The 14021-nt window shown below is 42.5% G+C and overlaps 1 protein-coding gene across 1 annotated transcript in view; it reads right to left on the reverse strand.

The window, feature by feature from the left end:
- C5 (complement C5) overlaps positions 1 to 14021 on the reverse strand; it is a 53062-nt gene that overhangs the window by 15795 nt on the left and 23246 nt on the right. Inside the window, exons 23-32 of the mRNA XM_034416634.3 lie at positions 13705 to 13794; positions 12683 to 12895; positions 10953 to 11028; positions 9554 to 9713; positions 8529 to 8624; positions 6534 to 6705; positions 5262 to 5467; positions 4400 to 4552; positions 3498 to 3560; positions 1211 to 1289 (exon numbers count right to left, since the gene is read on the reverse strand). Coding sequence (XP_034272525.2) covers positions 1211 to 1289; positions 3498 to 3560; positions 4400 to 4552; positions 5262 to 5467; positions 6534 to 6705; positions 8529 to 8624; positions 9554 to 9713; positions 10953 to 11028; positions 12683 to 12895; positions 13705 to 13794 — 1308 coding nt within the window. The remainder of the gene's footprint in view (positions 1 to 1210; positions 1290 to 3497; positions 3561 to 4399; positions 4553 to 5261; positions 5468 to 6533; positions 6706 to 8528; positions 8625 to 9553; positions 9714 to 10952; positions 11029 to 12682; positions 12896 to 13704; positions 13795 to 14021) is intronic.

Below are 14021 nucleotides of genomic sequence, written 5' to 3' on the forward strand. Positions count from 1 at the left end.
TTTATTTATTTATTTATTTATTTATTTATTTTATTAGTCATATTTCTATGCCGCCCACTCTCCGAGGACTCTGGGCGGCTTACACCAAAGACAGTATACTAAATAGCATATTGCCCCTAACAATCTGGATCCTCATTTTACCCACCTCGGAAGGATGGAAGGCTGAGTCAACCTTGAGCCGGTGAGATTTGATCCGCTGATCTGCTGAACTAGCAGTCAGCTGAAGTAGCTGCAGTACTGCAGCTCTAACCACTGCGCCACCTCGGCTCATAAAGAGCCATAAAGAGCTTTATGGACAGAAGATTTAAAGCTGGACCTCTCTACATGTTAAGCATTAAAGATATTTTTATTTAGATGTACTCAGATTAAAGAAACCCATAACTATAACTTTAAGGTAGGTGGCCATTCCTCCTCTCCTATTTAAAGAATCTCTTAGGAAGGAAGTCCGCTAAGCTTTGCCTTCATATACCGTGTTTCCTCGAAAATAAGACCCTGTCTTATATTTTTTGAACCCCGAAATAAGCGCTTGGCCTTATTTTCGGGGAGGTCTTATTATTTTGGGGGGCGTGGAGCAAGACGGGGCTCCTCTTGCCATCTTACCTGATTTCCAGCTCTGTCTCCCTAACCCTAACCAGAGGAAATTGCCGGGACCAGCTGCGCGTGCGTTTAAATGTTTTCAGGGAGGGCTTATTTTCAGGGGGTGGGGGAGTATTTTAGTGCATGCACTCCAAAGCCCAATTGGGCCTATTATCAGGGGATGTCTTATTTTCGGGGAAACAGGGTATCTATGGAGATTCTCAACCATCCTGGTTGTCCCAAAGATGCCTCCAAAAAAGGCAACTAGACTTTCTTAGGTCCCCCCCGCCTTTCAAAATGTTTTGCTTCTTATCCAAGAAGCTTCTTCAGTTCTGCTTCAGTTCTAGAACTGAAGAAGCTTCTTGGATGAGGAGTGAAATGTTTTCAAACAAAGAAAAACCAAGAATGTCCAGTTGTTTGAAAAAAAGTGGGACTTTGTCTTAGTAATAAATAGTTTTAATGCTTAGTTAAAATCCTTTCTCTTGTCATGGACATAAATAATCCATCATGGAAACGAGAGAGAGAGAGAAAATAACTGGGCCATTCCTTCCAAGATACTGAGAGAACTTTTTTAACGTCCTCTGAGTAACCTTTTCTCCAGTTTAATGTTTTTTTTAAATAATGAATTCCTCACCGTCTAGCTTGACATCAATCTTCAACTGAAAGTCACACGTGTCTTCAGAAATGCTGCTTACATAATACACGCTCCTCAGCTGTAAATGCCCAAATTGAAAATAAACCAAATTAATTCGGAGGCTTTGAACGCACCAACCAGCTTCTAGTTACTGTTATAATATCTGTAGAATAGGTAAGTCAAAGGTTCAAATTTGTGAAGATCATTGATCTTGGTATTCCATCTACTACTGTACCTTTCTAGCCAACTTAACGAGAAAAGTTCTGGGTTCAAAACTCAAAGGACACTGATATAATTGTTTTGTAGCCAAATGGATACATTTCCCACCCAGTTCTCCATTACTATTATTATTATTATTATTATTATTATTATTATTATTATTATTATTATCTTTATTCATTAAATATGAAACTCAGTCAACTGAACATTCAAAAATGCATCACAAATACCATTGACTGGTGCTAATGGTTGATACGGGTTGCTGCCAGCATCCTAGGTATCAACCAAGTATCTTCTTAAGATGTACGATGTTCCAAGTAGCGCAGTTTTTTGCAGTTCCGCTGGTGTTATTGCAGGAAGTTGCAATATCTTGAAGTGTTTTGTGAAATTCTTGGACATGGTACCAAGTGCCCCGATGACAGTGGGTATCACTGTGACATGTTTCATCCATAGCCGTGTAGTTTCGATGGCCAGGTCGCGATATTTCATGATTTTTTCCAGTTCTTTTTCTTCAACTCTGGTGTCTCCTGGTACCGCGATGTCAATAAATTGTACGTTTCGGTTTTCGACAACTGTGATATCTGGCGTGTTGTGTTCCAAGTGACGATCCATCTGTATTCGAAAGTCCCACCAGATCTTCACCTTCTCATTTTCTATAACTTTTTCCACTTTATGTTCCCATGACTTTTTGGATACAGATAAATCATATTTTTTACATAATGACCAGTGGACTAATTTAGTAACTCGGTCGTGTCTAACTTTGTAATCAGTTTGTGCGATTTTGCTGTATTCACATATTAAATGTGAAACAGTTTCAACTTTGTTGTTGCAAAGTTGACAGTTTAGATTGTCGATGCTGATGCTGATGCTGATGCTGATTATCATTATCATTGCTTTATTGATTTTCTATTAAATACATTTCTTAGTGCTTAATAAACATCGTGTTGTCTGGGTATTTAATTTGTCAGAGTAATGATGATTTAATAGCAGGATCAGCTGCTGTAATGCTGTAATGATGATGCAATGGTAGTAATGAGTCAGCAAAGTTATTTGATTCTTTACCACTTTAAGAGACTGTATTATAAGAGCGGCCTTGTTGGGGCCTATCTCTCTCTCCGTGAGTGCTTCCGTACTATAGTTGATGATTGATTGCCTGACTTTGCCTAGTACGTGTATGTATATATTCCTTGAGGATAAACCACTATTTTAAAGACAAACCTCTGTTTACTGTATTTTGCTCCTGGGTTGTCTCAAAAATCGACACACCGTGCGCACTCTGACATAATTTACTTAACAATACAAATTACATTCTTAATCTCCACTCCTTTTTTTCCATCCATTGGTAAAATAAATTCCATGTTTCCGTTACTCATTTTTAAGGTTCGTTCTCTCGCATTCCATCTGTCAAGCTGGATTTACAAGATTATTTATTATTTATTATTTATTACATGTATTTATATGCCGCCATTCTTCCAAAGGATTCAGGGCGGCGAACATAAGTTAAGAAACAAGTACAATAAAATCATAATTTAAGATGTCACAGTTTGGTGTGATTGTATAGATATTTGGGGGTCTGGATATCATTCTTGATGCAGGAAGCACTTTTTTAGATCACCCAAATGTAAATTCAAGTAGTCCTTGACGTACGACAATTGAGCCCCAAAGTTGTGTTGCTAGGCGAGACAGTTGAAGGAAGTCAACTTTGCCCCATCGTACGACCTTTCTTGCCACATTTGTTAAGTGAATCGGCACAGTTGTTAAGCTAGTTACATGGTTGTTAAGTGAATCTGGCTTCCCCATTGGCTTTGCTTGTTGGAAGGTCGCAAAAGGGGATCAACGTGACCCCCAACACACTGCTACCGTCATAAATATGAGTCAGTTGCCAAGCATCCGAATTTTGATCACGGGATGCGGCAATGGTCATAAGTGTGAAAAACAGTCATAAGTCCCTGTTTTCAGTGCCGTTGTAACTTTTAACGGTCAGCCATATGCTAAATCAATACATAAATTTGAACGAACTGTTGTAAGTCGAGGACTACTTGTAAATGAAAGTGTTTTGTTCACTTACAGTCACAAAGGCTGTCCCAGTACTGCTCCCCGTGCGTACTTCTATATCCTCCTTCAACGAAGCCTGAATTTGCAAAGAAATGGCAAAAAAATATAAAATTTGACATTAATCCCCATGGCTGCTATATAGAAAGTTCTTGTTAAGCTAGCATAAACATGACCTGGATATTTTCAGCTACTTGAGGCACAGATCTAGTTTCATTAGAATCCTGGTTTATCATCATCATCATCATCATCATCATCATCATCATCATCATCTTTTAGTGACCCCACAATCCTTTGCAGGGTGTTGTCTGGGCAACTGAATGGAGCTGAGCGTTTATTAGCCAGATGCCCTTCCTGTCACCACTGCTGAGTTTTGTTCAGCAGATATATTCTCATCCTGCCCAGAGAGAGAAATATCTGCCTCTACCTAGGATCGAACTCACAGCCTCCTGATTGCGAGGCGAGAGCTCCCCCTCTAGGACACCGCACCACTCAGAATTCTGGTTGATCATCATCTGTGAAATTTCTCTCCAGCAAAGGAAAGCTAAAGCGTGAAGCAAGGGGATGAAAGCTTGACTTGGAGAAGGAAAGAAAGAAGGATGAGAAGGGAGAAATTCTACTTTTCTTCAGTGCCGTTATAACTTTGAACTGTCATTAAATGAACTCTAATGGGCCCATTGTTGATTTTTTTTTTTTAACTGGGGAAACTGCCTCCTTCTGAACTTCCTGATTGTTCCTGCCAGCCACAATCCAAGGATTCAATTTGTCTTTATTAGAATCTTGTCTACCTGTCCCTTTCTTGCTTGAAACCCACAATAATATTTCTTGGCCAAGGGGCCAATTACGAGATCAAAAGCCACTTCAAGTATCTGCTCTCTTTGACCTCCCACCCATCCCCACCCCAATTCATTAACTCACATCCACAGGCCTGCCGATGTAATTGCTACTCGTCAGCCGGTACGTCTGAAAATCTCCCTGAAACTTGTAAGACGCTTTGACGTTCATATCCAGAGCAAGCCGTTTAATGAGGATGGAATATTCGGTCAGGCACTCCAAAGCGATAATTGTATCCTGTCAAATTAGTGAAAGAGAGCAGAAGAAGAAACAAAAAACAAAAAACCCCAAAAAGATAGCATTAGAAGGGAGGCAACCACACTGTGTATTAACTGGGGGGAATTTTTTTAAATTTGATTTATATGCCACCCTTCTCCGGAGACTCAGGGCAGCTTACAATGCGTTAAGCAATAGCCTTCATCCTTTTGTATATTTATACAAAGTCAGCTTATTGCCCCCACAAACTGGGTCCTCATTTCACCTACCTTAGAAAGGATGGAAGGCTGAGTCAACCTTGAGCCTGGCGAGATTCGAACCTGCAGTAATTGCAGGCAGCTGGTCTTAATAACAGGGTGCTTTAGACCACTGTACTGCAAGGCTTTTTATTTTACATGTTTGTCACCTTCTTCTCTCCATCGTTTAATCACATTTACTTTCCCTAATCTCGAGCCAATGGACTTAGTCCATACTTATTTTTCTTAGTTTCTTATTGGTGCTTTTGAATTAATTATTATTTTTTTTGATTTAGCAATTAGTTAAGTATCAGTGAGACATACACCCCCGCCCCCCCAATAAATGAACACAATATCGGGCAAGCAATTCCATGCTAAACAGCACAAACGTCGGTTCTAAATTAGAACATATTATTAAGTGGATGATTGGCAGGGAACATATGCTCAAGATTCCTACAGATGACCTGGAAGAAATGGGAGAGGAGAGCGGATACCTGGGTTGAATAAAATCCACCCCCAAATCTCTGCTCTTCAGTCAACCATTTCATGACCGGCTTGGCATAGTCGTGATCTCCTTTCAGCAAAACGGACAGCAAGGTGTAGGCAGTGGTTTCAACCATCTTGGCGTTGCCCTCAGAGGGAATGCTGGCATCGAATTTGACGGGGGTCTCTTTCCAGAAACGGTAGGCTGGGGGTGTTCCTGTAAATGGGGAAATAACAGAGATAGAGCATCACAAAGCGGAAGGGAGAACCTTCTCACCTCTGGGTCTAGTCAAGGACCAATGAGAATATGTTCTCCTTGCTTCTTAGGGTATGTTGTGACTCCGACCCCCGAGCCCGTCTTATCAGAGGGAGAAGACTTCGAAAGTGAAGGAGAGGAGTTGGCAAGGCCACCTTCTCCAGGACCCTCCTCTCTGGCAATGCCTCAGGTGTCCTCCGAAGGCCAAGAGATAGGCCAGGAGCCAGGCACTTCCGAGCAGCCGCAGTTAGACAGCGACGGAGATGAGTCTTGGCTGGATCCCCGACAGCGTCAGAAAGATAAGCGTGCACAGCAGAGAAAGAGGCATGCCAGAGATTAAGCTGAGTCACTGGACCACACCCCACAGGGGATAAAAGGGGGTGTGGTGGCCATTCAGGCCTTGTGACGGACAAAACTGAAAAGCTAGCAAGTCATACTGCGTTTCTGGAACTTCGTTATATGCCCTCCTTGGATTTATTATGGACTGGACTTGACAATACTTTGGCTTTGTGGACTTATTTTGGTGTATCAGACGGAGGAGAAAAACCTCCCTTTGTGAGTAAAGTCTTTGGCAGGCAGCTACCGGGTTGCTGCCAATTCTGTTACCTCAAAGGAATTCCTGACTGCTGGTTTTATTAACTCCTGGCTGACTGTTTGTGTGCGTGTGTGAGACGGGGACAGAACAGGGTAGTTGGAGAGGCCAGCCTGATCCAAAGGATGGAAGGCTGCTGGTGTTTATAAAGGTGAACCATCATCATCTTCTTTTAATGACCCCATAATCCCTTGCAGGGTAGAGTCTGGACAACTGAGTGTTTACTGGCCGGATGCCCTTCCTGTCACCAGTGCGGAGTTTTGTTCAGCAGATATATTCTTCATCGTGCCCAGAGAGAGAAATATCTGCCTCTCCCTAGGATCGAACTCACAGCCTCCTGATTGTGAGGGGAGAGCGCCACCTCTAGGCCGCCCGCACCACTCAAGGTGGACCATCATCAGCTGGAGACTTGATTTGGTGTAAGGAGGACTTTACCTTTCACTTGAGCTTCGTTCTGCAAGCGAAGGTAGGCCAAATGAAGGTCAGGGTGGTTGACCTTTGCTTGAGTGAGAGCATAAATCACGATGGCTAAGACGAAGGTGTTTTGCGAGTGCACGATGTTTTGCAGCAAATAATCCACAGCCCTGTTTTCAGCGTCCGCAAATTTCTGTAAAGTAACAGGCAAAAGCGGTTATTTTTGTTTTGGTGGCTCGTCACGTCCCGCCACCTTTCTCCCAAAGCACTTCGGGCAATGGCATCTATGATTCTGCTCCCCATGTTATCTTGAAAAGCAGGCCCTCGGATGGATAAAACAGTAGCCTCAATAAAAGAAGTAGCATCGTGTTTCCTCCCATCAAGATCACGTCCAGACTTGAAGGTTCAATTAAACCGCTTCATTGCTAAAAGACTATAGTGGTGCGGTGGCCTAGAGAGGTGGAGCTCTCGCCTCACAATCAGGAGGCTGTGAATTCGATCCTAGGTAGAGGCAGATATTTCTCTCGCTGGGAGAGAAATGAGAATTCTCACAATGAGAATATATCTGCTGAACAAAACTCCGCATTGGCGACAGGAAGGGCATCTGGCCAGTAAACAGTCAGCTCCATTCAGTTGCCCAACCTCCACCCCGCAAAGGATTTACGGGGTCATTAAAAGACCAAAAAAAAAAAAAAGACTATGCACAGGAATCTTCTCAAATAAGGGTTAGAAGAACCAGCTTGGAGTTAGATAAGGGGCAACAGAATTCAAAGGACGTTGGACTTAATTTGCTTGTGGCTATGTAGGGATTCTAGGCTGATTCCTCCTTTAACTCCCCCCCCCTTTCCAGGTTCTGCCATTCCTTCTCCTTTTTTTTTTTTTTGAAAAAAAACGTTTTTTTATTTTTATTTCTTATACACATATTGTAAATGTACATTCTCTTATCCATAAGTGATTATATATATGTGTGTGTGTGTGTGTGTGTGTGTGTGTATGTGTGTGTGTGTGTGTGTATATATATATATATATATATATATATATATATATATATATATATATATATATATATGTTTTCTTTTCTTTTCGTAGGTCTTTATGTGTATTTCTCTTTAGCCAGATTCTTCCTACGTAAACCAAGATTTTTATGCAGCCCTAGTTCAGTGAAATCCCAATCCACTAGTTTCTAGGCTTTTTTTTCTCGAGCAGCCAGCAAGCTCCCTGCTGCCCATTGGGAGACTAAGGAGACTAAGATAGATCTATTTCGGGCTTATAAGCCCTCATCAGTTAGCCACACCTTCATCCCATGTATCCTCTCTGTAAAGTATTTGTTTTCTTTTCTTTTCGTAGGCCTTTAGGTGTATTTCTCTTTAGCCAGGTTCTTCCTACGTAAACCAAGATTTTTATGCAGCCCTAGTTCAGTGATATATATATATATATATATATATATATATATATATATATATATATATATATACATGATATATATATATATTTCATGTATGTATATATATATTTTCTCAGGTTTTCGCGGGTGTTTGTATGTAGGTCTTTGGTTATTCGGGTCTTCTCCCACGTAAAATTGGAAGTGTCTTGGCGACGTTTCGACGAAGTCTCATTCGTCATCTTCAGGCTGGTGTTCTCAGCTTCGTGCTTCCAGGAGCACGAAGCATGAAGCCGAGAACACCAGCCTGAAGATGACGAATGAGATTTCGTCGAAACATCGCCAAGACACTTCCAATTTTACGTGGGAGAAGACCCTGGTTTCTCCTCAGATGGTATAAATCTTTTGCCCTTTTTGACATTCCTTCTCCTACGTTCCCATCTTTAATCTGAATTCAATAGTCTAACAGCTGTCAGCATGTTCTTCTCAAGGCAAGAGTCAAACACAAGCGGAGTTGAGCACGCCTTACATCCTAACAATCTCTGAGTTATAAAGTTCCCTCAAAAAGGGTACAGAGATTTTTGACCCCATGACAGCAGTGAGGTTACTAATAAGTGGAAAGCAGACACACCTACCTGGAAGGGACATGGTTTTTTATATGCTGAGAAGGCCATCAAGGTGAAGGCTGTGAGATACAGACGGTTTTCTCTCTCCTGATCACTGAAGGTACCCTTTGAAAAGCAGCAAATAAGTTAAGGGTTGGGGTTAAAATAATATCGTTCTCCTGATTCTTAGTTCCCGTCATACACCAAGTTATAGAAATTAGTCCGTATCCATCTTCACTTCAAAGAACAGACATGGCAAAACTCCTCCGAGAAGGATCTCCATCCTTTTGAAGTAATCCATCCATCCTTGAAGCCTTCACTCAGCTAACGTCCACCCCAAAACCGCTAAAAAGTTCTCCAAACAATTTTTCACAAAACCTGTGGATAAGGGAAGAGCTTTCGATCTCAGCTCTCTGAGCATCTAGAATAGAATAACAGAGTTGGCAGGGACCTAAGACGTCTTCTCTTCTTTCTTTTCTCTTTTCTTCTTTCCTCAAATTGAAGCTCGATAGACCAATAGATGAATCTTAATTGGGCTTAATTCTTAGTTTACTTCAGTGGTGAAATCCAATTTTTTTTACTACTGGTTCTGTGGGCGTGGCTTGGTGGACGTGGTGAGGCTTGGTGGGTGTGGCTTGGTGGGCATGGCAGGGGAAGGATACTGCAAAATCCCCATTCCCTCCCCACTCCAGGGGAAGGATACTGCAAAATCTCCATTCCCACCCCACTCCTGGGGGAAGGATATTGCAAAATCCCCATTCCCAACCCATTCCAAGGGAAGGATACTGCAAAATCTCCATTCCTTCCCCACTCCAGGGGAAGGATACTGCAAAATCCCCATTCCCTCCCCACTCCTGGGGAAAGGATAGTGCCAAATCCCCATTCCCTCCCCACTCCTGAGGGAAGGATATTGCAAAATCCCCATTCCCACCCCATTCTGGGGCCAACCAGATGTGGTATTTGCCAGTTCTCCGAACTACTCAAAATTTCCGCTACCGGTTCTCCAGAACCTGTCAGAACCTGCTGGATGCTAGAACCGTGGTCTACTTCCTTACCTTCAGGACTATGGGTTTGTAATCTGCGACTTCCCTGAAATATCCATCGTGCATTTGACAGATGTCGATCAACCAAGTCAGAGAGTTACAGACCGTACCAAATTGATCAGGCATATATCGCCGAACTTGTCCAAAAACCTTTAGGATAAACGCGGTAATCCTGCCGAGACCGAAAGATAAAATTGAGTTCCTTCCTCAGATTTGGAAAAAGATTTCAAGACATCCAAGAACAAACAGGAAAGAAAGGGGGTTGAAAGCAATCCCGCACCAGGAGACAGGGGGAGAAAAAAATAAGACACATATGCACACACAAATAAAGGCAGATTTAACAGGATTGTATTTATCTCCTGCCTGTTTTCCCCGTTTTATTGCTTTTGTTTGAATCCTGCAAATCTGTCATAATTCCTGCTGTTCAGACCAGGGCATCAGGCTAAATCATGTCAGGTGAAGGGAGGACACTAATTTTCTCTTGACGTCATGTAACAAAATAACAGAGCTGGAAGGGACTTTGGAGGTCTTTTAATCCAACACCCTGCTCAAGCAGGAAATCCTATAACATTTTAGACAAGTGGTTATGCAACATCTTCTTAAAAGCCTCCAGTGATGGAACATTCCCAACTTCTGGAGGCAAGTTGTTCCACTGGTTAATTGTCCTCGCTGTCAGGAATTTTCTCCTTACTTCTAGGTTGCTTCTCTCCTTGATGAGTTTCCACCCATTGCTTCTTGTCCTGCCTTCAGGTGCTTTGGAGAATAGCTTGACTCCCTCTTCTTTGTGGCAGCCCCTGAGATATTGGAAGACTGCTATCCTGTCTCCCCTAATTCTTCTTTTCATCAAACTAGACATACCCAGTTCCTGCAACCGTTCTTCATATGTTTTAGCCTCCAGTCCCCTAATCCTCTTGGTTGCTCTTCTCTGCACTCTTTCTAGAGTCTCAATATCCTTTACAGATTAATAGAGTTGGAAGGGACCTTGGAGGTCTTGTAGCCCAACCCCCTGCTAGGGCAGGCAACCCTACACCACTTCAGACAAATGGTTATCCAACATGTTCTTAAAAACCTCCAGTGTTGGAGCATTCACAACTTCTGGAGTCAAGTTGTTCTACTGATTAATTGTTCTCACTGTTAGGAAATTTCTCCTTAGTTCTAGGTTGCTTCTCTCCTTGATTAGCTTCCACCCATTGCTTCTTGTCCTGCCTTCATATGCTTTGGAGAATAGCTTGACTCTCTCTTCTTTGTGGCAACCACTAAGATATTGGAACACTGCTATCCTGTCTCACCTAGTCCTTCTTTTCATTAAACTAGACATACCCAGTTCTGCAACCGTTCTTCATATGTTTTCGCCCTCAATCCTCCCTGAATCATTTTGGAAACATCTAGCTCCCAAACACATTTCACTTACCAAGTGCTGGCTTCACCATCCTTCCACATGCTGTATGAGAAATCTTGTGTTTGAAAAGACAGGACGCTGATGATTCCTGAGAAATCAAAAACAAAAACAAATAAAAGCACTTCTTCTCAAGAGTTCGTTCACATCTTAAAAGGCAAAGAGCTTGTTGATTTCCCTTTATAGCTCATAGAGACATTATAAAGGATGCAGAAATGATCTCCAAGTTTGAGGGGAGCCGGATATGGCAACTACAGGCAACTCTAACAGTCTTTTTTTTAAAAATATAAATGTTTTATTTATCTCCAAAGTTAAAATACGAAATAGAAAGAAGAAGTCAAAGGAACTGCCAATAAAACAACCAAACAACACGTGGAGAAAAAGAAAAGTGTGTACAACAACAAATACCAAATTTATTATTAACATGAACATTGAAGATAAAACGTTCACTCTGGTTGAATGCTGGGGGAAAAAAATAACTCAAATATCTGATGCGTTTTTCCCCCTTGCATAACAAATCTACCAGTACAGTAGTTATAAACTTTCCCATCTATATTTGTGTTCAATTTATGTTTTAGTGGCAAAGAAATAAAGGGAGAGCAGTATAGATAATAGTATCTATTTCAAACTATTTAGCTCCCATCAGCTAACCATACCCTTTCTGGGATTCGAACCTGGGGTACTTGTATATTAGGTAGATGTATTAACCTCTAAGCCATGGGCTCTCCTCAGTTTGTTGGCTATACCAGGTGAAAGATTAAGCGAAGCAGTATACTCTGTCCCATAATTGGGTAGACCAGGTTGCCCTGATTAAAAAAACCAATGGTGAAAAAAGTAAGGTACAGTATATGTGGGACCTTGCTCAATAGTGGTGACTGTGAGAGGGATCTTGGAGTCCTAGTGGACAACCATTTAAATAGGAGCCAGCCGTGTGCAGCAGGTGCCAAAAAAGCCAACACAGTTCTAGGCTGCATAAACAGAGGGATAGAATCAAGATCACGTGAAGTGTTAATACCGCTTTATAAGGCCATGGTAAGGCCACACTTGGAATCCTGCATCCAGTTTTGGTCGCCACGATGTAAAAAAAGATGTGGAGACTCTAGAAAGAGTGCAGAGAAGAGCAACAAAGATGATTAGGGGACTGGAGGCTAAACCATATGAAGAACAGTTGCAGGAACTGGGCATGGCTAGTTTAATGAAGAGAAGGATTAGGGGAGACAGGATAGCAGCCTTCCAATATCTCAGGGGCTGCCCCAAAGAAGAGGGAGTCAAGCTATTCTCCAAAGCACCTGAGGGTAGGACAAGAAGCAACGGGTGGAAACTCATCAAGGAGAGAAGCAACTTAGAACTAAGGAGAAATTTCCTGACAGTTAGAACAATTCATCAGTGGAACAGAAGTTGCCTCCAGAAGTTGTAAATGCTCCAACACTGGAAGCTTTTAAGAAGAGGTTGGACAACCATTTGTCTGAAGCGGCATAGGGTTTCCTGCCTAAGCAGAGGGTTGGACTAGAAGACCTCCAAGGTCCCTTCCAACTCTGTTATTCTATTCTAAAACACTTTCCCCATCTATATTTACTAACATTGCTATATTATTTCGAGAGAGGACATCAGTGTGGAATTCTGATGTCTATCAATCAAAAGCAAACATGCCTTAATGCAAAGGTTCATCCTTGAATGGAAAGTTTCTGGGCATCCCATGGACATTTCTATCTACAGCACTGGCAGCTCCGAAGATGCTACTTTACCTCTCTTCATCTTCCTCAACAGGGTAATTTCGGCATTGGTTCTATCCGAGCCAAAGATGTTCCAAGACTTGGTCTTTTCCAGGTAATCGTACACATAAAACACCGGGATGATATTCATCAATTCTGTTTCGGCACTGCCTTGGGGAAGGTGAGCGAGTAAGTTCAGCGCTTCGGGCTTCACGGCAGCCTGGATCACATCGCCCAACAGGTTGCCTGGGAAGGTGGGAAACCAAGCAAGGAAACAAGGAAGGGGACGTGGAAAGGAAAAGAGAGGAAAAGGCGAGGGAAGAGAAACCACAATTTATTTATTTTTTACAGTTTCAGCGTTACTGCTGGATTGATCATTTCAGTGGCTGAGGCTACACACCCCAATTGCAGATGGAAATGTAGAGTGAGTGAAGGAGCCTCGTAGGAAAACAGTTTGGCTGAATAAGTAGCTGAAGGCTTTCACTCCAGTTGCATTGGGCTCCCTTTTCTTTTCTTTCCTTCCTTCCTTCCTTCCTTTCTCCCTCCCTCAATCCTTCCTTCTTTCCTCCCTCCTTCCCTCCCAATCCTTCCTTCCTTCATTTCTGCCTTTCTCCCTCCCTCCCAATCTTTCCTTCCTTCCTCCCAATATTTCCTCCCTCCCTCTCCTTCCTTCCTCCCTCCCTTCCTCCTTCTAATCTTTCCTCCCTCCCCTTCCTTCTTTCCTTCCTTCCTTCCTTCCTTCCTTCCTTCCTTCCTTCCTTCCTTCCTTCCTTTCTCCCTCCCTCCCTCCCTCCCTCCCAATCCTTCCTTTCTCCTTCCCTCACTCCCAATCCTTCCTTCCTTCATTTCTCCCTTTCTCCCTCCCTCCCAATCCTTCCTCCCAATATTTCCTTCCTCCCAATCCTTCCTCCCTCCCTTCCTCCCAATCATCCCTCCCTCCATGGGGTGGATGACACTTCTGCTGAAAAATTCAGTAATCCAATTCAAAATTGAGAAGTGGGGAGAAAACAAGCGAATGAAAACCAGCAGGCATTCCTTCTCTCCTTCCATTTTACCTTTTATACTGAGCGTCTTTACGAGTTGCGTCTTGGGGACGATGTAGCGTGGTACCGTGTAAGAAAATTCTTTCTGCCTCACGACTGTGCCTGCCAGTGACAATCCACAAAAAAGCCAGAAATTTCATGTTAGTACATCATGCGTTTCAAGCTAGGTCGCATAAATAAGCTACCAAAATATAAGAAGACTGTAATCCTGGACCTTCCTTCCTTTCACCCTTTCGTGAGGTAAAAGGCAGATGAAATGGGTGAACTGGGAGTGAACACCTTTACGCAAAGTTCTCCCAACTATTTTTGCCCCTTAATAAAAATGCAGC

The sequence above is a fragment of the Pantherophis guttatus genome, chromosome 16, assembly GCF_059756535.1.
Source record: "Pantherophis guttatus breed Tessera chromosome 16, ASM5975653v1, whole genome shotgun sequence".
NCBI lineage: Eukaryota > Metazoa > Chordata > Lepidosauria > Squamata > Colubridae > Pantherophis > Pantherophis guttatus.